This window comes from Podarcis gaigeae (genome assembly GCF_964106915.1).
Source record: "Podarcis gaigeae genome assembly, chromosome: 12".
NCBI lineage: Eukaryota > Metazoa > Chordata > Lepidosauria > Squamata > Lacertidae > Podarcis > Podarcis gaigeae.
The window spans coordinates 42,195,446-42,219,587 of NC_139688.1; the positions used below are offsets into that span (position 1 = coordinate 42,195,446).

The window sequence follows — 24,142 nt, forward strand, 5'->3', positions numbered from 1 at the left end:
TAGCAATTAGTACTAATATCTCTTTGCTTAAGGAAAATGTCGTGCTCACTGTTATTTTTTATATTTAGGGGGTAAATATCTGTTCCACAGAGTAGATGAAACTGCTCGTGTTCACGGGCTGTCCCTGGGGATAGAATCAATCATTGTACTAGAAAAGGGTGACATTTAAAGAAAGAAACTTGGAGGCAAATGTCATGCTTAAAAAATTAGATTTAAATGCACTAGCTCCTGATTGATTTTTATTGCACTCGGATGGATACAGTGATTGATTATGAGGCTTACAGATGTTTAGTACCTTTTTCACTTCTCTAATAATCAGAATAATCTAATTTTCAATGTCATTTAATGTACAGTACTGAAGGTTATAATAGATCAAGTTTATAGCAATATAGCAAGAATTATGTAATGAATGAAAAGTACATGGAAACCAGACAGAATTCAGTCTCTCTGTGTTGTTGGCAGGGTCTAGAAATTGTGATGTACACATGGCTCATGCATTGTCCGAGTCCTTTAAAGCATTTGGGTTTCCTCCAAAGCTTACTGCCTCCTTTCCTACTGTGAGAGGATGCTAAAAATTAGCAATCACAAATCTACTAAAGAAATGTCTTTATGTGTGAAAGCATTGAGGGCTTTGCCTCATATCTGCACCTAGAGAAAACCAGCAGTGTACCAGTTTCCAGTACCTTAATTTTTATTTGCATCTGTAGAATAACTCAGTCCATAACTGGAAAAGGTGTCTGTTCACTAGTGGAACAGATTTCAAGGGCTGCAGCAGGCTTGGGGTGAGGTGAGGGGAAAGAGAAAAAAAGAAAGCTCTTTCCACATTTTTGGAAGCTGGTTCAGATAGTGCTGGATACTACACAATATATTTTATTATATTGTATTTTTTGCAACCTGCTTTACTTTAATACATGTCTGCATGTACTGAATATTTATACAGTACTCTATAACATCTCATTTCAAACAGCGTTGAAATTGTGATGTGGGAAGCCTCTGATATATCTGAATGTATCAAGCCCCTAGATATATTCAGTGTATATTAAATTCTAAATGTATCAGTGTGAAAATTCAGTTAGGATGTTTGTGTTTTAAAAATGTGCATATTAGCCTTATCTTTGTGGGTGCCTTGTGTATGTATCAGTTAGTGTCATCTGGTTTTCAATAATAATAATAACAACAACAGCAACAACAACAATAACAACAACAACAACAACAACAACAACAACTCAATAGTTGGTCAGGCATCTTACACCCTTCATTAAATCTGTGGTACTATTTGCATGTGAATGTGTGTGCGTGTGTGTGTGCCCATGATGAATTTTAAACCTAGAAGTTATTCTTCTTCACCTCAGCCAAATACCATGCAGTCCTGCACACGATTATTTTGTGTACCACATTCTCGAATAAACTGGATCACAAGCAGACAAATGTCTTAACCGAAACAAGAGACGGTTCAACGAGGTACTCTCCCCTCCTAACATGCCCCCTGCAGACTGGGCTCCTTGACAAGGCTCCCTCTTTGGATGACAGAGAGCACCATCCTTTCGTGCCCCCAGAAGGATAGATTCTGAGGTTGCCAACCCTCCTTTCCCTTCCAGTGCCCCCATTTTGGCACCAAAAGTGAAAGCATAAACTTGTTTCTTAAGAACAACCCGGGAGAAGGAAGGATGTTCCTTCCTTCTGTCTGCTCTCGCATTCTATAAACTCCTGCTTGGAAGTTTCCTTTCCAGTAGTGAGGGTAGTCTGTAAATCATAAATGAAATGTACAGCTATTACCAGATTCTGGCACTAAGCCCAAGCTGATCATCTTAATCTTTTTTCCCCCCTTAAGGCAAATTCAGCATATCTTAAGAGGAAGTGATGAAAAAGAACATAATAGGGGGGAAATGTAGGAAACAGCAAGGTGGCAGACTTCAAGAAGTTAATAGTAGTAGTAGTAATAATAATAGTAATAATAATAATGTTAATAATAATAATAAATCTGACCAGGTGGCTTCCAACATACAAAAAAAAAAACATAATAAAACATTAAACATTAAAAAACTTCTCTATACAGTGGTACCTCAGGTTACATACACTTCAGGTTACATACGCTTCAGGTTACAGACTCCGCTAACCCAGAAATAGTACCTTGGGTTAAGAACTTTGCCTCAGGATGAGAACAGAAATCGTGCGGCAGCAGCGGGGGGGGGGAGCATTAGCTAAAGTGGTGCTTCAGGTTAAGAACAGACCTCCTGAACGAATTATGTACTTAACCCGAGATACCCCTGTACAGGGCTGCCTTCAGGTGTTTTCTAAACGTTGTATAGTTACTCATCTCCTTGGCTCAGGGGTCACATTACTCCATACCTGTCAACATTCCTCCAATGAAAATAGGGATGTCCTAAGGAAAAGCGGGATATTTCTGGGATCAAATCAGAAACCGGGATGTCTTCTGTAAATGCAGGACTGTCCCTGGAAAATAAGGACCCTTGTGGGGTCTGCCTTCTCTCAAAGACTTTAAAATGTCTATTCTGTTAGGTAGGTCCTCCATGCTGACCAATAAGCACAGGGCTGATGTCAGCACACAGCACCATCTGGCAGCTCCCAGGACCCTAGCACCCTGGCAGGATGTGCCGCTTATGCCGGCCTGCATCATCCGTGCTGGGAGGCTGGATCTGTGAGTTGTTCACTGCTTTGATTTCCTACAAAGCCTTGCTTTGATGCTAGATTGTGGACAATTAAAATGCCAGGTGGTTCACCATTGTCAACTGTCAGTAGCAGCAGCTGATTCTGACGTGAAAGGAGTACCTTTCAAACATTAAGCTCTTGAATGGACACCTTAGACAGCTGTACCACTCCCATCGTTCAGTCCGGACACTGAGGTCCAGCTCCGAGGGCCTTCTGGCGGTTCCCTCACTGCAAGAAGTGACGTTACAGGGTACCTGGCAGAGGGCCTTCTCGGCTGTGGCGCCCACCCTGTGGAACGTCCTCCCATCAGATGTCAAGGAAATAAACAGCTATCTGACTTTCAGAAGACATCTGAAGGCAGCCCTCTTTAGGGAAGCTTTTATTGGTTTATGTTTTATTATGTTTTTAATATTCTGTTGGGAGCTGCCCAGAGTGGCTGGGTAGGCTTGCTTTGAATGCAAAATCAAGTACAGTGGCACCTCTACTTACGTTCACCTCCGGTTACGTATCCTTCAGGATATGTACACGGCAAACCTGGAAGTATTTTTCCAGGTTTTGCCACTTGCGCAGAAGCGCTCTACCCCCACGCACACATGCGCAGAAGCGGTCCCTCCAGTTGCAGAAAACTCAGGATCCGACTACAGCTCTGGAATGGACCCCATCTGCAACTGGAGGTACCACTGTATGAGATGACCCTACTATTCTATTTTTAGATAGATTTAGGCACTGCCTGCCATTAGGCAGTGCCGACCAACCCGTGAGGCAAGGTGTGGCAACTGCCTCAGGTGTCAGGATCTACAGGGGCAGCAAAGATCCAGCCTCCAAGCAACTCATCACCCACTGCTCCTGCGGCAGTGGCAGTAACAGCTGCAGCACACTCCTTGGAGAACAGACTTGCCCTTGCCCCTGCAGCATTGCTTGGACAGGCGGAGTCCCCCCAAAGCCAGGCAACCCCCGAATGGAATAGTGACTCAAGACAACGTGCTACGGGATTAAAATTTGCCACAACTTTATTGAGTTTCAGATGTAGGGAGACCTTGGCTCAGGCATTGGGCATTTATCCTTCCTAGTCCCCAGCTGGGGATCTGGGGAACGTCCGGGTTATTCAGAATGTGTGGGGATTGGGCTGGCTCTGGAGAACATCTGTTCAAGCAGAGAGCCTGCCCCCCGTTTCGTCCCCATTGGAGGTGAGAGCAATGACAATTTCTTGGCGTATGGCCCTCAAGACTCCCTTAATGGGGAATTCTGGGATCACCACCGAAAAGGGGCCATGGGTCACTGCTTCAAACCCCCCCCCCCATTGAGGGAAGATATGCTAAAGGATTCTGCCCAAGGCCTGAAACCGCCAAAGTTGTGACTTTTTGCTATGGGAAAGACAAAACCTGCCAATGCAGGGAAATTCCTTTCCAGCCCTTCAACAACAACCATGACATAGCAGCACCCGCATACCTGTGGGGAAGAGGTTAACCTGCAAAAGAAGGCTCAACTGAGGGAGGGCAGGGTGGGAGAAGGTCCGGAGCCAACTCACGCTTTGTAGGTAAGATTCACCTTCTGTTGTGTGGGCAGGGCAGTCTCTCCCCTTACCTGGACAATCCCCTGGCAACGCCTCCCTAGGCGGGATTGGGCGATTGGCTGGGGTAGGCGGAGACCTCCAGGGTGAAGCCAGCCCGTACAACTGCAAGCCACACTGGGATCCGGGGGGCTGCGCTTGACCACGCAAAAGGCACCCCCCATTTCATGTGGGGAGCTGTCATTACCCCCATGCCAACTCTACAGAAGTCTCTTGGTGAATAGGAGGCATTGCTGGACTCCTCCCAGGGAGAAAATGGTGTGGGCTGTTGTCTTGTGTTGTCTTGTACCCTAGGGTCTACACCCATCTGGTGGGATTCAGAGCAACCCCCTTTCCCCCTGGTGGCAGCCTTTTGGTTCCCACTTCAGCCACTGTGTAAAGTTGATTTGTTTCTTCCCGCTGTTCTTCACTCACTCCTCTTTCCCTGACAGGGGGGACACGGTTTTGTGGTTTGCCTCAGGTGCCAAAATGTCTTGGGCTGGCCCTGCATGTAGTTAAACGTGTGAGTACAGCTATATACACCCGGTGTGTACATATGTGCCAGTGTTTCCCCTTTAATAGCCTGGCTCTCCAAAGCATTCTGCCTCCCATTCAACACACTGAGTGGAACGATGAAATACTGCAGCCCTTGAGTCCTAAGTATTTAATGGCTATAACGAATTCTTATATCAACATTACTCCAGGCATGTTAAATACAATAGTTAGATTCATAGTTGGTGTGACTTCATTAAAGCCCATGATCTTGCACTTGGGATTTGTGCAGAGATAACTAGCTTTGGGAAGATATAACTTATATAAAATACAATATACAGCATAATCACATATTCTGTATTTGCACAGCACGGCAGTTACAGTCACTCTGGGAACACTAGCTTGGAATTTACTGATTTTTGTATGTTTATTTAATTCCCTGGCCTGTAGAAGAGTCTTGCCATTGACTTTTAAGTTGAATTAGCAATATCACTGAGTATGTGTGTTGCTTTCTTCATCCAGAAGTTCTTTACAACCTTCAAAATTGCCCCTCACCATTTTCAATAAATTGTGCTAAATTATCGCTTCATCTAACTGACTTTCTTACAGTGCAGATTTTATGCATTTCTACTCAAATGTATGCCCCATTTAGTTCAGCGGGGCTTATTCCCAAGTAAGTGTTTGCAGGATAGCAGCTTTAAGTGTGCCTGACATTAAAGGGTGGGGCTTTTTTGATAGCATAATTACATTAAAAGGCATGACTTAAAGGGTGTTTTAGCTCATACCCTCCAACATTTCTCTGATGAAAATAAGGGAATCTATTATCATCATCATCATCATCATCATCATCCTATTTTTACCCCACCCATCGACTGGGTTGCCTCAGCCACTCTGGGCAGCTTCCAACATATATTAAAACATAATAAAACATTAAACGTTAAAAACGTTCCCTATACAGGGCTGCCTTCAGATGGCTTGGGGGTCAGGTAACTTCATACCTTCCAACATTTCTCTGATGAAAATAGGGACATCCTAAGGAATGCTAAGGGACATTCTGGGATCACATCAGAAACTGGGATGGCTTCTGCAAATCCGGGACTGTCCCTGGAAAACAGGGACACCTGGAGGGATGTGTTAGCTGTCAGTGTAATATTTCACCTCCCTTTCCATCTACTCAGGTTCCCCGTACTGCTTCAGAACACAAATCTAACTCACGCCACCCAAAAATGATGTTGCCCACCTGTGACTTCAGACACACAGGACATATGTTTGACCCCCCAAAACAGCAGCAGTGGCCTATGGGGTTGCCACCTTTGTTCTAACGCGGCTCCTGTGCCTTTCCAGAGCGCATGATGGACAACAGCTAGCTGGCTGCTGATGGTCAAGCGTAGCAAACGCAGCGTTGTGCCAAGGCAGTGGAATTGCCCTGCTTCCTTGTTATGTAAACTCCTCTCCCACTGCAAGGAGCAGCAGGCCTCTTGCCATAGAGCTCCATTTGCATATATTTCTGTGTGCTGATTGACACATTTGCTAAACATAAGGTCTCAGCAGCTACTTAGCTCAATAGCTTGGAACAGCTTGTAGAACACAAACACCTTATTTAGGGCAATCTTGCGAGCTGCTGCCAAGAACTCCCAGGGACCAGATGATTCAGATGGGAATTGCTTTGTGTGTGTGTGTGTGTGTGTGTGTGTGTTTCTGTGTTCCTTTTCTGCTATTGGGTGATGGGCTTGACTGCAGTCCTGGCTTTATTTTGTCATACAGTTCACGTCCCTCTGAGGAAGGTCTTTTCAGATGGTGTGGGTTGGAATTTCTCTGTGGGTGAACTGGTTACCTATTCCTAGAGGGAGAAAAAGGGACAGGTGGATTTGAGCCTGTCTCCGTACTACATAGTCCATAAAATGAGTTCCAAAGGATTCACAGAAAACAATTTTAAGGGCAGCAGGAGAATAACCATTAACAAAGTGGGGCAGCCAAATACCAATGAAGTCCTGGTCCAACATTTTCACCACCCTTGGTTCTTAATTTTCCATTTACACTCCTCTCATTGACTATACAAGCAAACCAAGTTTGTAGTTTAGCCTTGTTGTCACTGGTTAAGATGGCCTAGGTAACTTATTGCAAGGCACTCATGATTTGACCCAGTGCAGTGCTCATTCAATGACATCACATTTTGGGCTTCTTGTGGATTATGGGTAGCTGACTCCGTATACTGATTCCATTGGGGCCTGCATTGTATTAACGGTTGGCTTAGTCCTCCATCAGAGTGTAGATGTAGCGCTATTCCCTTTAGAGCTCACCTGGTTAATTTAGTTTATCCCCCAGAGTGCCTTAGCCCATGCATATATTACCCTAACCACAATTTCAGTCCACTCCATACTTAGAATGTTGCCTGCACAATCCACGTTTGTCCCTGTGGTACTACTAAGTTTGGTATCTCGGTGTTAATCTAGTGATAATTGGTCACCAAGTGGCATGATCCTATATAGAAATGGAAATTGCAGCAAAACATATTGAAATGCAGTTTCCCAGAGGAGGCGACTTAGAGGTACAAACACCTTTGTTTATAGCACAAAGTGATTCCATGGGCAGTGCCAGTGATGAATATTATAATATCACGTGTTGTTGCACGCAGTTTGCCTATAAATAACTGAACTGAGATCTTTGCACTGTATTAGGAACAACCTTACCATAAAATGTCAGTCTGGTTAATTTACTATGAAGGGTATTATTATTATTGTTATTATTGTTGTTGGGGGTTGTGGGGTAGGATTCTTCAGCTCAATGGTAGAACTCATACTTTGTGTGCAAACAATCCCAGATCAAATCCCCAGCATCTCTAGATAGACCTGGGTAAAGACTCCTGCCTGCAATCCTGTTGAGCCATGGCCACTTTGCATAGACTGAGAGTGGCTCACCTGTGGTTCTCTAGACCTTAGAATCATACAATGTTATGGTTGGAAGGTCCCCCAAGGGTCATCTAGTCAACCCCCTACAATGCAGGAATCTTACCTAAAGCATTCATGGCAGATGGTCATCCAACTTCTGCTTAAAAACCTCCAAGGAAGGAGAGTCCACAACCTCCCGAGCGAGACCGTCCTGCTGTCAAACAGCTCTTGCTGTCAGAAAGCTTTTCCTGATGTTTAGTTGGAATCTCCTTTGGCCCTTTGAAGCCATTGGTCCGAGTCCTACCCTCCAGAGCAGGAGAAAACAAGCTTGTTCCCTCTTCCACATGACAGCCCTTGAGATATTTGAAGATGGCTATCATATCTCCTCTTTTCCAGGCTAAACATACCCAGCTCCTTCAACTGCTCCTCATAAGGCTTGGCCTTGTGAGACTCTAGTTCCCATCAGCCTCACCATTGGCCATGCTGCCTGGGGGCTGATGGGAGTTGTAGTCCAACAACACCTGGATGGGTGCAGGTTAGCCACCCTGGTTTAGGTGATCCTGAGCTAGAAGGACCAGTGATCTTACTCGGTAGAAGACGGCTTCCTATACCCCCCATTGTATTTTATTGCTCCTTAGTGGTGTTTTGATGCTCTCAGTATGTTTTGCTTGTTTAACATTTGCTGCTGTATCCAGGAGCTGTTGGACTTTGGTTAGTGTGCCAAACTTGAACTGCCTCCCTTCTTGCCCCCTTCCCAGCTGTCAGAAATGACAGGAACAAAAAGAAGAAGGAGCCTTTAAAGCAAGAGTTTATGGAGAATTATGAAATGACGGCAGAGTTGGATGACCTCACAGAGAAAATCCGAAAATCTCACCAGGAAACCTTCCCTTCTCTCTGCCAGCTGGGCAAATACACTACGGTAAGAGATGTGTGTCATGAAGACTGGAGGGGTCTGGTGGGCTGTCAGAATCACAGAAGTTAATTGATCTGGAAGGGACCAGGAAGTATTTAATGCAACCCCATGCAGTGAAGCAGAAGCCTTCTCATACCAAAAGCCTGCCTTTCTTTTTCTTTCTTTCTTTCTTTCTTTCTTTCTTTCTTTCTTTCTTTCTTTCTTTCTTTCTTTTTGTTGGTATGATCCAGGTTGTGTAGTGCTATGCATGAGAGCAGGAGGGAGCCACATACCAGGTGATGGGGCAAAAAATTAAATAAATCCATTTAATAAAACAAAAATCTAAAGATTTTGAAATTATCAATGATAGCAGAGTGGGAATCATTAAAACAGAGGCCTACCGAGAGTAGAAGAACCACAAGGTTCTTACAGGACATGCAAGAGGAAAGTGAAGAGTGAGTTGTAAATCTCTGCTGTGTAGAAAAAAGTCTGCTTATTCCTGCTAGGACTATCAAGAGAAATGAACACATTTCCCCTGATGGGGATTGCTTTGTATTCCAAGACCAGTCTTCATATTATATTGGATAATATAGTAGTACCATACCATATTGATAACTTATTTTTGTTTTAACCCAGATTCTGCACACCACATAGATTTTAACATGAATTTGCCGTATAGAAATAATAATGATGATAATAATAATAATTAGTTGGACAGTTCCCTCATTTTAAATTTCTGAGGTATTTTCATGAGGAAAGATGGTATGTTTCATAAGCTATTTTTGGCATAGAAATCTACACAGAATGTTTTGCTCCCTGTTGAACAAAAAATAGTGTGTTGTTGCTTTTGATAAGGTAGTCACCTCCCAAATTCGTGAGCTGCCCGTTTAATCCGGCCCATCTGCTTTGCGCTTGCAAACTGTTGTTTTGGACTCCAAAGTGGTCAAGAACAAATCAGGATTTGCTGAGACCCCCCTGATAGGCTGACTAGAGGAGGTCTGCATTCATTTCAGTGGGTCAGGCCCCTCCCAACCAAACAAAAACAGAAATTGTGTTCAATGGGTTAAACAGAATTGAGGAACAAAAAAGTGTGGGTCCTTACCCCTATGCAACTCTATCAGTCTCTCCACAAATGTCTTATTCTATATTCTTAGTCGGAGATGCAGCAGATTGCTGCAAAAAACAAAAGAAAACCACCAAAGGGGATCAATTTGGATGAAAAATAAAAATAAATAAAATTTAAAAATGGCCATGTGTTTGGATTTTACAGCATGGCTGGGCTTTTCTGCTGATAAAAATGTCACTAGGGGGCCTTACAGTATTATTCCACCATATGTCCTCTGTTGCAGCACTATGGGAAATGTGGTCCTTAAGCTGCATGCATGAACACTCTTGGAAAAAAACAACACTCAGAAATCATGCTGTTGTAAAACATTCAGCAAAACTCCACCGGTTTGATACTTCTCAGAACCCATGGAGAGCGAATCCTGGAATTTCCGCTTTTAACCTTCTTTTATATTAATTCCATATTTTATCTTTTGGCCTGCATATCAATGCTGACTCAGTTTTATATTTCCATATCGAGGGGAACGGCTACAAATGTGCTTTTTTTCCAAGTGGTGCTTTTTAGCAGCTCTGATTACTGTATAAAATGTTGTTGTAGCGCTTTCTGGTTTCAGCATTCGTAAGATGAGGCACAGCCATTTTGGGTCCCTCTTGAACACAGCAAAGCAGTGCAATAAAACAGCAAGTGAACTTGGCGCTTTATCGACTAACCTCTTCTCTTCAGCTTGCATAATTGCCAAATCAGATTTGCATTTTGTTAAAGCTGCCGGGCATCCGCTCAAAAGCATCTCTGTCAAAACTTCCCTGGCTCAGGAATGGTGGGCGGAGGAGCATGATAAACCGAGCTCATAAGATCCCGGTCAAGATTTTGTTCACACTAGCTGATTTCATGCAACGTCTTCTTTCCAGATGGATACCCTATTGTAAAATGATTTCCTGCTCTAGGCTCTGCTCTTCGCTGCCATTTCCCCCCCTATGGAAGTGGATAAACTGCCTATTAAATTTAATTACAACCTGAATGGCTGCACATCTTGATATTATTCCCCACCCCCCACCTACAGTATTTCACCGAGGTCCTTGAGGATGATCTAAAATAAATCTTAAGGATGCAGACTCACTGGTAGGAGGAGGAAATGTTTCCATGAGCAAAGCAGTCACTGTTAACCCCTTTATGCCGCAGAATGTCCTAGGGCAAGTCTCAGCATCAAAATTCATCTCTGCATAACATGCGTGGGAAAGGTTCCTGTTGGACCGTGCCTCCTAAAGGAAATGTTTTGTGGGGACATTTCCTTCTGCCTCCTGTTATTATCCTGCCCAAGCAAAAGCATTTCCTTCGCATGGTCACAAAGTGCCTTGTTTCTGTCAGCAAATGAGTCTAGGCTCAGCTGCTGGGAAGATGGCTGTGTGATCCTCTTCCTGTTTGTCTGACTCCTCCAGGACCTGGAATTTACCTATACCGTTCATCAGAACCTTTTGAATTTCTCTGCCTCGTTTTCAAGTTATCCCATTCATCAAGTTGGTACCAGTCTTTTGCACTCTCCTGTGCCAGTTCTTGTCGGAGAATGCCCATATTCTAAACCCATTTTAAATAGGCCACAGACGTGGATCTAGCAACAGCAAGTCTCGTGACCTTCCTAGCCTTTCAATAGCCCCATTCAAGCCTTCAAAAGACGGCACAAAGGCTTTAAATGGGGAGAAGGAGGTACTTAAAATGTCAACCCCTGTTCCAGTGTTCCCGTGTTTCCTGGGTGTGTTTGTTCCACCCAACTTTCCCGGAAAGTCAGTACACTTGTCAACACATTACCTGGCTGGAGAAGCGCATTGCAAATTTCAGAGTAGTCTGAATTTTGAAGGAAGATAGGGCTTCCGTTGCGTACTGTTTCACAAACTGCAGATTAGGCAGAATCTCCTTGAAATGCAAACTGAACTGAACCTCTCCCCAATCCCTTCTTCTTGCAACCAGGAACCCTCAGCTGCTGGGCTCTCTTGCAGACATTCCTCTTTGTCCCACTTTCTTAGCAGCACTGTGCATGTGAAAGGTTCATTTCATGTTCTAAAACAATGTCATTTTCTTTTATGTCCACAGTGCTTAGGACAGGCCATTGATTGATTGATTGATTGATTGATTGATGATTGATAAAACACAAGAAGGGTTTCTTCCAGTAGCAGGGGCACACTTGGGATATGTTTGATTCTACATTTCACAGGTGCAGGCAGCTTGAAGAGTCCAGGTGCTTTACAGATCTGTTCTTTATTTGAGGCTGGAAGAGCCTGAATAATTTTCGGTTGTTCTAAAGCTAAACCGAGTGAAATCCGCTACATGGAATAGTGTTGCATGCGTTAAGTAAACATCACAACTTTCATTTTCTTGATAGGCAAATGTTTCACAACTGTTGAACTTTGTGCGCTGAGATAAAAAGATCACTCTCCAATACCATATGTGTTGGGGTTTTTTAATCCAGAGTTGTATAATTGTTTAAAAATTGGCTCACTAGTTTTTCAATAACAGATGGCTCATCTGTTCATAACACTGATTTTTGACAGAGCGCTGAAACTCTTCCCGTGTATAGACAAGATAAACTATTTTGAACTAATTTGCTAAAACAATAGCATGTGAAAAGATCTCACACTGACTGCATTTTGCATGTCATAGCAAGCCATGGTTTAGCAGTTTGCTCCTGATATACTCCTCCCTGCTAGTGAGAAGGACCAACAAGTCGTGGTTGAGTGTTATGTCCAAGCTGGCTGATAGTTGTGGTTTGTTTTGCTCCAAGCAAAGCACAATCTGTGTATGTTCTTGGCTTACCAGTCATGGTTTGTTTGATACCCAGTTTGAACCTAACACTGAGCCAAGTTTTCTTGCTTCTGCTCACTAGCCCAGGGTCAGGAGGCTGGTGTGCTCTGCGTATTCACAGCAGACTATTAACTATGACTTTTCATGATGCACGAGCACAGCCATGGTGCTGAAATCAGGTGCCACCAGACATAGTCCTTTTCCTAGATATGGAAACCAGTGTTCCAGTTCCACTTATTCAAATCCTTGGTTATAAACACTGTATAATTAAAGAGAAAGAAAAATGGCAATGGTATTTGGAAAGGCTGAAAATTATTTTGCCTTATTGACAGATGGCAGCTTTCATTTTTGAATGATTACACCAAGAGCATTCCCAGCAGCAAATTTCACTGCAATTCCGATTGCTAATAGAAATTGCTTGTAGCAGGATCTCTCCACCCTTCATTATTTATATGGATTCAGCTACGCTGCACAGAAATTGGCTGATCTTATGATTCCTTCTGTTCTTTCTAGAACTCTAGCGCTGACCATCGAGTTCGGCTGGACCTTGGGCTCTGGGACAAATTCAGCGAACTTGCGACCAAGTGCATTATTAAGATAGTGGAATTTGCAAAACGGCTGCCTGGTTTTACAAGTCTGACAATTGCAGACCAGATCACACTACTTAAAGCTGCATGCTTGGACATCTTGGTACGTATCTTCTCTTTTGGTATGATTCACTTACATTTTGCTGTCATTTAGTGGTGGCTTAAACAACAACACCAATGGCCCAATCCACTGCTAAGCCAATTGCCCAATCCACTGCTAAGCAACTCTTTCAGTTGTGATTTAGTTCAAAGGGACTTATATTGTGTATCCTTTGTAGGCTCCACTGAAATGACTTGTGAAGCAGCAATGTTTCCTTCCGAATTCTGTAATCCTTCACTTGACTGCAACCCAACTTGAATGACTGAAACCAGACTTTTCATGTTGCTGAAAGCCAACATGGGCACAAACAGTAGCCTTAATCTATGTGGTTTCTACTGAACTAGGCTTGCAATATGTTTGTGGAGGGTTTAAGTGTTTGGGCAATAGATCCAAAAGCTGGATGGGTCTCAGGAAGATTTTCATTTTTCAGGCGATGATCCTCACCTTTTCTAAGAACTAAACTATGCCAATATCTTCAAATTTGCTGTTTTTTTGTCCTTTATGTGGGTCACAGAACATTTCTTACCAGAATTTGCATTAAGCTATTGCAAAATTGTATGTATTTTCTTGAAGTGTAAGAGCACACACACACAGCCTTGGTATTAAATCTGGCTTTGTTATCCTCAAAGAAGTGCTATGAGGAAGACTTCAGAAGAGTGGCGGTCTACAAATGTCAATTTCTTTAAGATAACATCATGCAAAGAGAATAAACAATACTTTTCTAACTAGTCTATTTGTTTATTTACTTAGGTATGCATATACCACCCATTAATCCATTTTTTTAAATAAATAAACTTAGTAGAACTATCCATATAAAACCAACACAAGTAGGATAAAATCATTCTAAAACTGTACTAAAATCCAGTTTAAAATTATGTGTGCTGAGTACTAAAATACACTGAAACATAATTGTAAAAGACCTGGGAGATTAAAAAGGTAATTGCTTGGCCCTAAACCTCTGTGTGCAGAGCGTTCCACAAGGAATGTACCACAATGGAAAACACTCTTTTCGTACTGGGTACCTGCCTCACTTCTTTAGACAGGGAAACCTGGTGATGGGCCTCTGATGAATATCTTAAGGTCTGGGTAGGTCTTCAGGAAGAGGTTGGTAACCTGCGCCAAAGCCATTTAGGACTAGCACATTGAACTGGGCCTGGAGATAGACAGGAAGCTAGCACAGATGACAAAACACTGGTGTTGTATGTTCACCTACGGGACCGCCTCTCCTGGTATGCCCCACAGAGAAACTTACGTTCTTCAAATAAAAACATCTTGAAGGTCCCAGGCCACAGAGAAGTTAGGCTGGCCTCAACTAGAGCCAGGGCTTTTTCAGCTGTGGCTCCAATCTGGTGGAATGCTCTGTCACTAGAGACTAGGGCCCGGCGGGACTTGACATCTTTCCGCAGGGCCTGCAAGACAGAGCTGTTCCACCAGGCCTTTGGCCAGGGCACAGCCTGACTCCCTCCCTCGGCAATCTCCGTGGAGCTCTGGCACAATGGTTGCCAGTGGCTTGATTTGAATCAATTTTATAATGAATGATTTTAGAGTGTTGTTTGTGCTGTACTTTTGTACTGTTTTATTGTTGTTAGCCGCCCTGAGCCCGGCTTCGGCTGGGGAGGGCGGGATATAAATAAAATTTATTATTATTATTATTATTATTATTATTATTATTATTATTATTATATCTTCCAGTCCCCATTAATGATCTTGCTGTGCTTTTCGGGGGCCACCTGGAGCTTACAAAGCATTTCCATGTGTAACTCCTCACTGTAATCTATCCAGGAGCTTACCTGTGGCAAGGTTATCTCTGCCCAGATAGGGTTGTAGCCTAGATTTTGGAGGACACGCACACACCCACCCTGACTACATGCATTTTCCTTTAGGGTCAGTCCAGCTCCTCGAAAGTCTGGGCTTGCAATATATGGGTGTCAGATCATCAGCTGTTTCCTCTGCCCTCTGCTGTACATATTGTGTTTGGCTCAGCCTACAGTTTGTTCAGGAAAGTTTCCCGTCCAAGTAATGCGGCTCCCATAATCCCTTGAAGTTTCACACTAGATCCCCGGGGAGGAGAATATTAGCTGCTCTGACCATTTTTCTTCTCATTGCTTTGTCACAAGCTGTTGCAAACAGTCCTTCCTGTAGGACACTGATGTATATGGGTGAAGAGAGCACAGTGGAAAAGGAGAGGGAAAGTATCGTAGGAGCTGGCCTTGCAGTTCCCAAGAGGCCCGTCTCCGAGTCCCTTCTTCTTCCCGGCGTCCATTCATACTGGCCTGCTGCCGTCGCCTCCTTCTTGTGTGTGGTCTCACCACAAGACAGAGCCATTTATTACGAACTGCATGCCTGCCTTGGTGAGCGCTGTTATGATAAGGCATAGTTAACTTCTTCTTTACCCTCCAGGAAAGTGTACTGATAATTTATAAAATATGACACAGTTCTCGGGCGTATTCCTTTGCAGGGATATGAGAAGGGAGCTGAACAGAGGTTGAGAGTGCAAATGGTTTTTTAAAAATGGTTAATATATTGTTGTTGCTGTTGTTTTGTTTTAAAGTTGAGCGAGAGTTTACATAGCTTAACTTCCCTCTCCAGCCCTTCGCTCTTAACATGCCTGACATCTATTTTCAGCCTGTCAGTTCCAGGAATGCTTGTCAGCTGCCAGACACAATCACTTGTAATTTTGGTTGCTTAAGAACACCCTCCTTATCCTTGTAAATATTTGCTTAGCTTGGTGGATTGGGCCCTGGCAGCCAGTTGTGGTGCAGTTGGGTCATTATAAATTCCAGACTTGCAAATATTGAGTTCCCCAAACATTTCCAGTTTTTCCTTCCTTTCATTTACCGTATTTTTTGCTCTATAAGACGCACCAGACCACAAGACACACCTAGTTTTTGGAGGAGGAAAACAAGAAAAAAAATATTCTGAATCTCAGAAGCCAGAACAGCAAGAGGGGTCGCTACGCAGTGATAGCAGCAATCCCTCTTGCTGTTCTGGCTTCTGGGATAGCTGTGCAGCCTGCATTCGCTCCATAAGACGCCCACACATTTCCCCTTACTTTTTAGGAGGGAAAAAGTGAGACTTATAGAGCAAAAAATATGGTAGTTCATTTAGTTTCATTTAGTATATAGTAGTAATTGTACCCCATCCATCTGGCTGGGTTTCCCCAACCACTCTGGGCAACTTCCAACACATGTAAAAACGTAATAAAACATCCAACATTTAAACCTTCCCAATACAGGGCTGCCTTTGGATATATTCTAAGACTCAGATAGTTGTTTATTTCCTTGATATCTGATGGAAGTATGTACCACAGGGAGGGTGTCACTGCCGAGAAGGCCCTCTGCCTGGTTCCCTGCAACCTCACTTCTCATAGGGAGGGAACCACCAGAAGGCCCTCGGAGCTGGACCTCAGTGTCCGGGCTGAACGATGGGGGTAGAGACGCTCCTTCATATATACAGGGCCAAAGCTGTTTAGGACTTTAAAGGTCTGAATTGTGCTCTGAAATGTACTAGGAGCCGATGTAGATCTTTTAGGACTGGTGTTATGTGGTCCTGATCAGCGGCTACTCCCAGTCACCAGTCTAGCTGTCACATTCTGGATTAGTTGTAGTTTCCAGGTCCCCTTCAAAGGTAGCCTCACACAGAGCTCATTGCAGTAGTCTAAGCGGGAGATAACCAGAGCATGCACCACTCTGGTTGGTAGGTAGGTAGGTAGGTAGGTAGGTAGGTAGGTAGGTAGGGTCTCAACTGGCATACCAGATGGAGCTGGTAGACAGCCGTCCTGGACACAGGTCATAGTCGCAAATCTGCGTTTCTGTCTGAGTGTACATACAACTCTTTATTCAGAATTTTGTGGGCACTTTAGAACTTCTGCATCTGCAAGTGAGCAGTGGATTGGACAAATACATTGAAAAGGCCAGTAATGAGCACGTCACTGGATTTGTGTATTTCCCAACATTTCTTATCCTGCCTTTTTCCTGTCATGGAACCCAAGGCAGCATACATGTGTTTCCCATGTGGTCTCTCATCCAGCCCATGACCAGACCCATATCTGCTTAGCCCCAGCATGGCGGAGACCTCATGTGCAGGCAGACCATATCCGGGGATCATGTGTGCTTTTCTTCAGCTGTTGCCAGCTGTTTTGTTAATTGTGAGATGTTAACATTAACCTCATGAGAACTTTCAGTACAGAAACTAGATTGAAGCTGCATTTGTATAAACCACATTGTGGCGTTTGTCCTCCTAGGTGTGTGACATCATACTGTGTTCATAAGGAAAGTGTTAACTAATTGTAAAATGACTAACCAATAGGAACCCAAGGGGAGGAGTTAGAGTTAGAGTTGTTAAGAAGTCAGTCTGGAGTTAGAGAAGAGAGAGAGAGGATAAGTCTGTGGGTTGGGCTAGTCTGGTGTGAGAGAGGGAGAGAATCTGTTAAGAGGAGTCAGTCAAACAGTTGAGATAGCCAGTCAGAAGTTATTAGGAAGGTATAGGCCGGTAAAGAAACTAAAGTTAAGAAACTGACAAGAATTTTATCTGAGAAACCATAAACTGGTTAACGCTTATAAAATAAACTTGTTTATTTGGTTCAATTTTAATAACTGTCTGGACTCAGTGTGTACCTGAGAGTAACGGGTTGGTGGCAGCGGGGAAGCAAGCACAGTGGTGGAACAGGGATCAATAGACCATCAATGTCCGGGGACCCTGTGTGATCGCCACACACATTTCCCTTGCTTGCTGTGGCACCTTGAAAGGAAACACAACTGCTTGCACCCCAAATCAGCCCTGATGGAGAACCGTTTGCAGAGCAGAGAATGTAGTTGCAAACTGCGGCCTGCTAATCCTCATGTGGAGTTTGTGTCTGTGTGTGTATTAACGTGAGAAACAGAGAGTGGGAAGTTTCCAAACTGTATCTCGCCCTCATCAGCGAGTATTATGGGGTGTGTTTCTCTGGCGTTGTGTTTCCCATGCTCCTGCCATTCATAAATAATTTCTCACGAAACCCTCCTGTTTGCCCTACTCGATAAAACCAGATTATGGTCAACGGCTACAGAGAGCGTGAAATAAGAGAAAGGGCCTTGCATCGGAATATGCCGCCGCGTTTGTCACTGGCAGTATTATATGTAACCCAAAGAGACCACATTCTTCTCCCCAAGTAGCGCCGAGAGGCAGCTCAGGTTCCCAGAATGTCAGCCGCTCTCGGCGACTGTGGGAAGGGTCTCTTTCACTCACGCTGCCCATTGTTTTCCTCCTCTCTGAAGGAAACCTGCTCAGATGTGCTGTTTTATTTCTTGGCGAGACTCTTGAGGGGGAAAGGAAGATCCCGCAACCCTGGTTCTTTCCTTTGACCATATCTCTGGAAAACCGGCGTAGGGCTGAAACGAGAATATTGCCAAAGGAGCCACAGCACAGGGTTCATACCCTACCAGTATATCTTATTGTGTCCGGGGTAGCAGGGTGGAAGAGGACGTTGTCATGGATTTAATACATTAAAGAAAATAGACTAGAGAATTGGAAGAGCTCTTCTGGCTTCGAAGGCCCGTCTAGTCTGGAATTCTGTTCTGTACTCAGAGACATGGAGAGAGGATGTAGTCATCAAAGCTAGTAACCACTGAAGGCCTTATGAAGCCCATGGATTTCTCTAATCCTCTTTTAAAGTCATCCACGTCGAGAGCCATCCCTCTGTCCTGTGGTAGCAAATTCTATCATTTTTCAGAGTGCAAAGACATTCTTTCACAGGGCATCCATTTATAAATAAAAATAATAAATACAAATTAGAGAGAGAGAGAGAGAGAGAGAGAGAGAGAGAGAGAGAGAGAGAATAAGCAGAGTTGGCCTCCTCCCACCAAACTCTGAATTTGTCTGTCAGGAGTCTGGGATTTGCCACTTTATTTATCAAATCTGTTGGCATAGCATGAGACACTGTCTCTCCTCTTCTCCTGGGGAGAGAGAGAAGAGTGAGGGGATAGATCCAGGTGGCTTCTTGCTGCATGCCAAGCTGGAAGCAGAAGAAACCATCATCATGCGACCTCTGCGTATGTTATATGCTTTGTGGATACCTTTGCAAATCATGTGATGAGAGTGGTGTGGACATTTGAGGTGGGTTCTTGGGAAAGGAAAGCCCTGTTGCTTGAATAGCTCAGCAGCCCATGTTTGCCCCAATCCTAGGAGCTGCTGTTACCACCTTCCTCTCGCCCACGGCTAAGAAGCTTTCCTTCGGCATGAGAAATGGAGGTGGTGGTGTTAGTATTCCTCAATTACTTTTCTTGATAGGGACTTAAGACTGCAAATGCTTATCCTTCCCACTGGCAATTCTCAGACCTTTATGTTATTCTTCTTTCTAAAAGTTGCTGTTAATAAGGATCTATGGGTCAAAGGGGATCTGAGAAAACAGCAGAAACCAAACCAAAACAGCAGAAACCAAGGGTGAATGCAGGACACAGTCTAGCCAAGATTAAGCCCTCCTAAGTCCCCATTGGGACCTTCCCAGTGGGAGAGACTGGGCTGCAGGTTCTGTTCAAGCTTTGCTTTCTGAGCAGCTCCTGTTGAACTCACTGAGTCTCACCTAAGCATGTGTAGGATTACCTGCACACATTGCACTTAAGCATCAGACTAAAATCAGGGATGTAGGAAGTACTGAACTAGATTTGGTTGGCATCCGTCTGTCTCAGGAGACAACGAAGGAGTGTGCCTTTGGGGGTGAAGTCAAACTGTTGGGAGTTACAATGCCTGCTGTATCTGTAGAGACTGATACGGGAGAGACATGTTTTGTTGCAGCTGGGGCAGATGAGGGCATCTAGTGGTGCTGATGGAGGTGTACCATGGCTTTCCTTCTTCCTATGCTCCTCCCAGTGGTCGTTCCTTCTCTGGTCCTGTAATTGTAGAGTTCTCAAGAAGGCCATAACCTGATGTGGTCCTTTCCCAATGACTGGGACAGCCCCTTCATCTGCCTTTGAAGAACACATCCAGACACCTGGACTCTATAATAAATTCCATAATTGCAATGTCCATAAACAAAATGACTTTTCTCTCCCCGACCCCCAGATCCTTAGAATTTGCACAAGATACACACCCGAACAAGACACAATGACGTTTTCCGACGGCCTTACACTGAACCGAACTCAGATGCATAACGCTGGATTTGGTCCCTTGACGGATCTTGTGTTCACATTTGCCAATCAGCTCCTGCCCTTGGAAATGGACGACACGGAAACTGGCCTGCTCAGTGCCATCTGCTTAATCTGTGGCGGTATGTCTTGCTTTGTCTTCTAATATGCTGGAATGGGCACGCGACAGAGAAGAAGTTGGGTTTGACAAGTGCTAGTATCTTCAGGGCTTACTAGAATTCATGGAAATGAAAAGTTGTTTCCAAGGAGACGTTTCTACTGAACTCGCCTAGGTCAGTGTTCTTCAGCCTTGGGCCCCAGATGTCGCTACACTACAGCTTCCATCATCCCTGACCATTGGCTAACCTGGCTTGGATGATGGGTGTTGTAGTCCAACATCTGGGGGAACATGGCTTTTTGAGAGGAAATAGTGGTGTGGGGAGGGGGGAATGACACTATATGGTGCCATGGTGTGTCACCAGGACAAGTGAGAATGCAGACCATATGACAAAATGGGAACCGATGTAGCCAGAAATTGCCCTTCTGTCTCAGCTGCAGTCATGACAAAACAGGCTGCAGAAAAAGGGATGAAATCATTTCTTCCCTATGAACTCCATGTGGATCTTTATTCCTCATATCACTGGTTTCCTGTAATGATTTAATTTTTGAAGAAATGTTCTAACATGGAATTAGTTGGAAGTCATTTTTTTCTTCTTTTTTGGTATTATTTTTCGTTCTTTTTCCTTTTGTAGGAGAATATAATGTGTTATATTTTTATTGCAATTTATGTTATTATGTTTACATCCTTGTAATTTTGTTTTTGTATTTTCTTCTGTTTTTGTATTATTCATTTTATTCAATGCTTGTTTGTATGAAGTGTGTGTGTGTGTGTGTGTGTGTGTGTGTGTGTGTGTGTGTGTATACGGTATATATGCCCCTTCCCTGGATTTGGGGCTGCTGAGAAGGCAGAATCTTCCATTTCTGGACTACGCCTGTGCCAAAGGATTTTGAAGCTATTCCTAATGTATAGATATCATGTGCAGATATCTATGCAGCAGTGCCTCAGTATGAAATCTTAGTACATTACAGATAAACCATTGTAGGGTTGAGTGAACCACAAAATTTTTCACAAATCCTGTATTTTTTAATCGCTCGAGACACTTACAGATGTTTCATCTAAACAGGACAGTCCAAATTCACCTCACAGGTTCCTTTAGGCAAAATCTGGAGGCAAATGTATTAAACAGGAAGCACTAGTGACATGCCTCTGATTTATTTATTTCTAACTCAATGGCTCTTAGTTAACTCAGTGTTATGCTGACACCTACTGGCACACAGGGGTAATAGCACTGTGCTCCAATTGAGAGATGGCCAGAAAGTATCCCATAGAAAAATAAAACTTTTTGAGTTGGATTTCATTTTACAAATTGAAAATGAGTAAAGTTATACCTTATTATTGGTCTCGTAAGTAAACACAAATATATAGTTAGTTATGGCAGTGCAATTGTCTTTGCTTAGAGCCTTAGAGAGGAACAGGAACTGTTTTTCCAGACTTGTTAAATACATTGCCAGTTTGCACAGAAAAAGCCCAGAAGTGTCATCATGCTAGCTTGGAACTGGGTCATGGAAAGCAAAGAATTTGCAATAGGCAGAATTTGGTCATGTTAATTTGAATGCCAACACTAAAGTTTTGCTGTTCGCTGTTTTTCACCGCTTGTAATATTTGTGTGGTTTTTTCCAGACCGCCAGGACCTCGAAGAACCAGCTAAAGTAGATGAACTACAGGAGCCATTGTTGGAGGCTCTCAAAATATACATCAGAAAAAGAAGACCCAACAAGCCTCATATGTTTCCAAAGATCTTAATGAAAATCACAGATCTACGCAGTATCAGTGCAAAAGGTAAGCTAGATTCCTATGGAATAATGACTCTTGCTTGGTAGGAAAACATTTATGCTCTGATCCCCAGATGGAATTTATCTAGAGTCCTGTGCCCAGCTATTGAGTCATGTGACCCAACCATGGACGAACTTGATTTGCCATGCCGTTCGAGTGGTGATGGGCTTGACCCATGGCTGCTTTCAGTGCAGAGGGGTGTACGCAAACCCCAGCACTATGCACACGCATACCTGTCCCCAAGAACAGCCCCTCTAAATGTAGAAGCACCTTCTTGAAGAATACCTTCCAAGTGATTCTAGCGCACCATTATTTCTGATTATTTTTTCACTGCAGCCATGCCCTGATTTGCCAAAGTGCAGCTAAATAAACTCACGGTTCGGCGCATTGACTGACACATTTTCCTGGCAACAAAGCTCTGATGCGTGGGACCAAGGAAGCAGACCTACAAAGTTTCTAAATTCCATTCATTAAGAGTTGTCCTTTGACTTTTGTGGGCCCTGTGCTGTTGAACTGTTTATACTCATGCAATCATCCTCTATTTGATAGATTGGTTTATTATACCAAATTATTACAGGGGACATAAAGGATAGTAGTATATATATTTAGCACTGTATTAAGCTAAGAAAGTTTTCTAGGAATTTCTAAGTCAATTCATATTATTATACTTGATTGCAGGGGAATGAATTCCTAACACCTGGCAGCTGCCTGTGTGTGTTTGTTTTCCAGGCAAACCCTGCCTGTACCTCTCTGGTTTTACAAGAAATGGTACCCCTTTGATATGAAAGCTGCCTTGAGTGCCTAAATGTCAGAGAAATAAATGCAACATAGTTTATTCACCAAGGAGATCATGGCTGTTTAATGTGTCCGCCGTGTTACGCTCTCCTTTCTTTGGGGCTTTTTCTCCTTCCGCAGCAGTTCCTTGGAGATGCCTTAAGTGTCTAAACTCAAATAACCTTGTATATAAGGACAGTCTCTAGACAGCATGGTTACATCCAAATTCATTATGTCCATGATGAAACATCCCTTCTGCAGTATTCACCACTTCCCAAAAATCCGTATATGTAAATCACCAATAATAATTATTTCACCATTACAACTTAAGCAATTTCCCCATTTCGCTTAGTGTCATGTGAGGAGCCCTCCCATTTATCAATGCATTATAGCCGCAACCCAACAGTGTTTGTCAGTTAGTATAGACAACTCTTAACTTTTCATAAGGTTGTGGTTAGAAATTATTTGCTCCGAACTTAGTGTCCTCACATGCTTTTCAGATTGAAAGTGGTAACGTGTTTAAAGGTCTTAGCTTACTTGTAAATGTTTCCAGTTATGTTTCCACTTTGGAACCTGCTGAGACATATGTGAAAACATAACCCACCAATTGTACAGAGGCTTTTTTCACTCTCTCTGTGACACAATAATTCCACTTTCATGTTAGACAGAAGTGATTAAAAGCAGCCTACTGATTCATTAGTTTTGTTAGTAAACCAATTTATAAAAGGAAGTTGGGGATGGTTATTTGATTTCTGGCAAATAATTGATCTTTCAGCCTCCTCCAGTACTCTCCACTACTGTTTGTCCTGAAGCATTGAAGATACAGAAATCGGAGATAAATTGAATGGGTTTTGACTTTCCTTCTTGCCATTCTATAGCTGTTGCTCACATCTTCCATGCAGAGAAGTGCATGGAGAAAATAGGCTTTGCACTGTCCAGAGATGGGAAGGCCTGGAAAAAATGGGGGGACGGGACAGATTTTCTGCGGGGATTTTCCGTAAAAATTGGAAAAACGTTTGATATCATTTGAATATTCCACACACACACCCCAATTTTTCCAGGCTTTGGGGAAAAAACGGGGGGGGGGGGTGAGGGACTTGTTTTTCCACCCAGGCCTTCACATCTCTATTTGCACCTATGGCTTTTAACATATTTAGGGTGGAATACTAGGACTACTTACTGTATGATTACCACTTGAAGCAGCCCTGTGTTCCTTTATAACCTGTCCATGCAGTCAGCCAAGTATTATTGTGCTTCTGAATCTTTGGTTAAACGTTTAAGTCTTAACCTAGACTCTTTGCTGTTGCTACAGTGGACTACAAATTTATTTTGGCTCA

The 24,142-nt window shown here is 43.4% G+C and overlaps 1 protein-coding gene across 12 annotated transcripts in view; it reads left to right on the forward strand.

Annotated features, from left to right (window-relative positions):
• RARB (retinoic acid receptor beta) overlaps nucleotides 1-24,142 on the forward strand; it is a 343,315-nt gene that overhangs the window by 317,020 nt on the left and 2,153 nt on the right. For all 12 annotated transcript variants that reach the window (XM_083705963.1, XM_083705968.1, XM_083705960.1 and 9 more), the window contains 4 exons: nucleotides 8,358-8,518; nucleotides 12,864-13,040; nucleotides 20,076-20,280; nucleotides 21,879-22,037. In XM_083705963.1, the coding sequence (XP_083562089.1) occupies nucleotides 8,358-8,518; nucleotides 12,864-13,040; nucleotides 20,076-20,280; nucleotides 21,879-22,037 (702 nt within the window). The remainder of the gene's footprint in view (nucleotides 1-8,357; nucleotides 8,519-12,863; nucleotides 13,041-20,075; nucleotides 20,281-21,878; nucleotides 22,038-24,142) is intronic.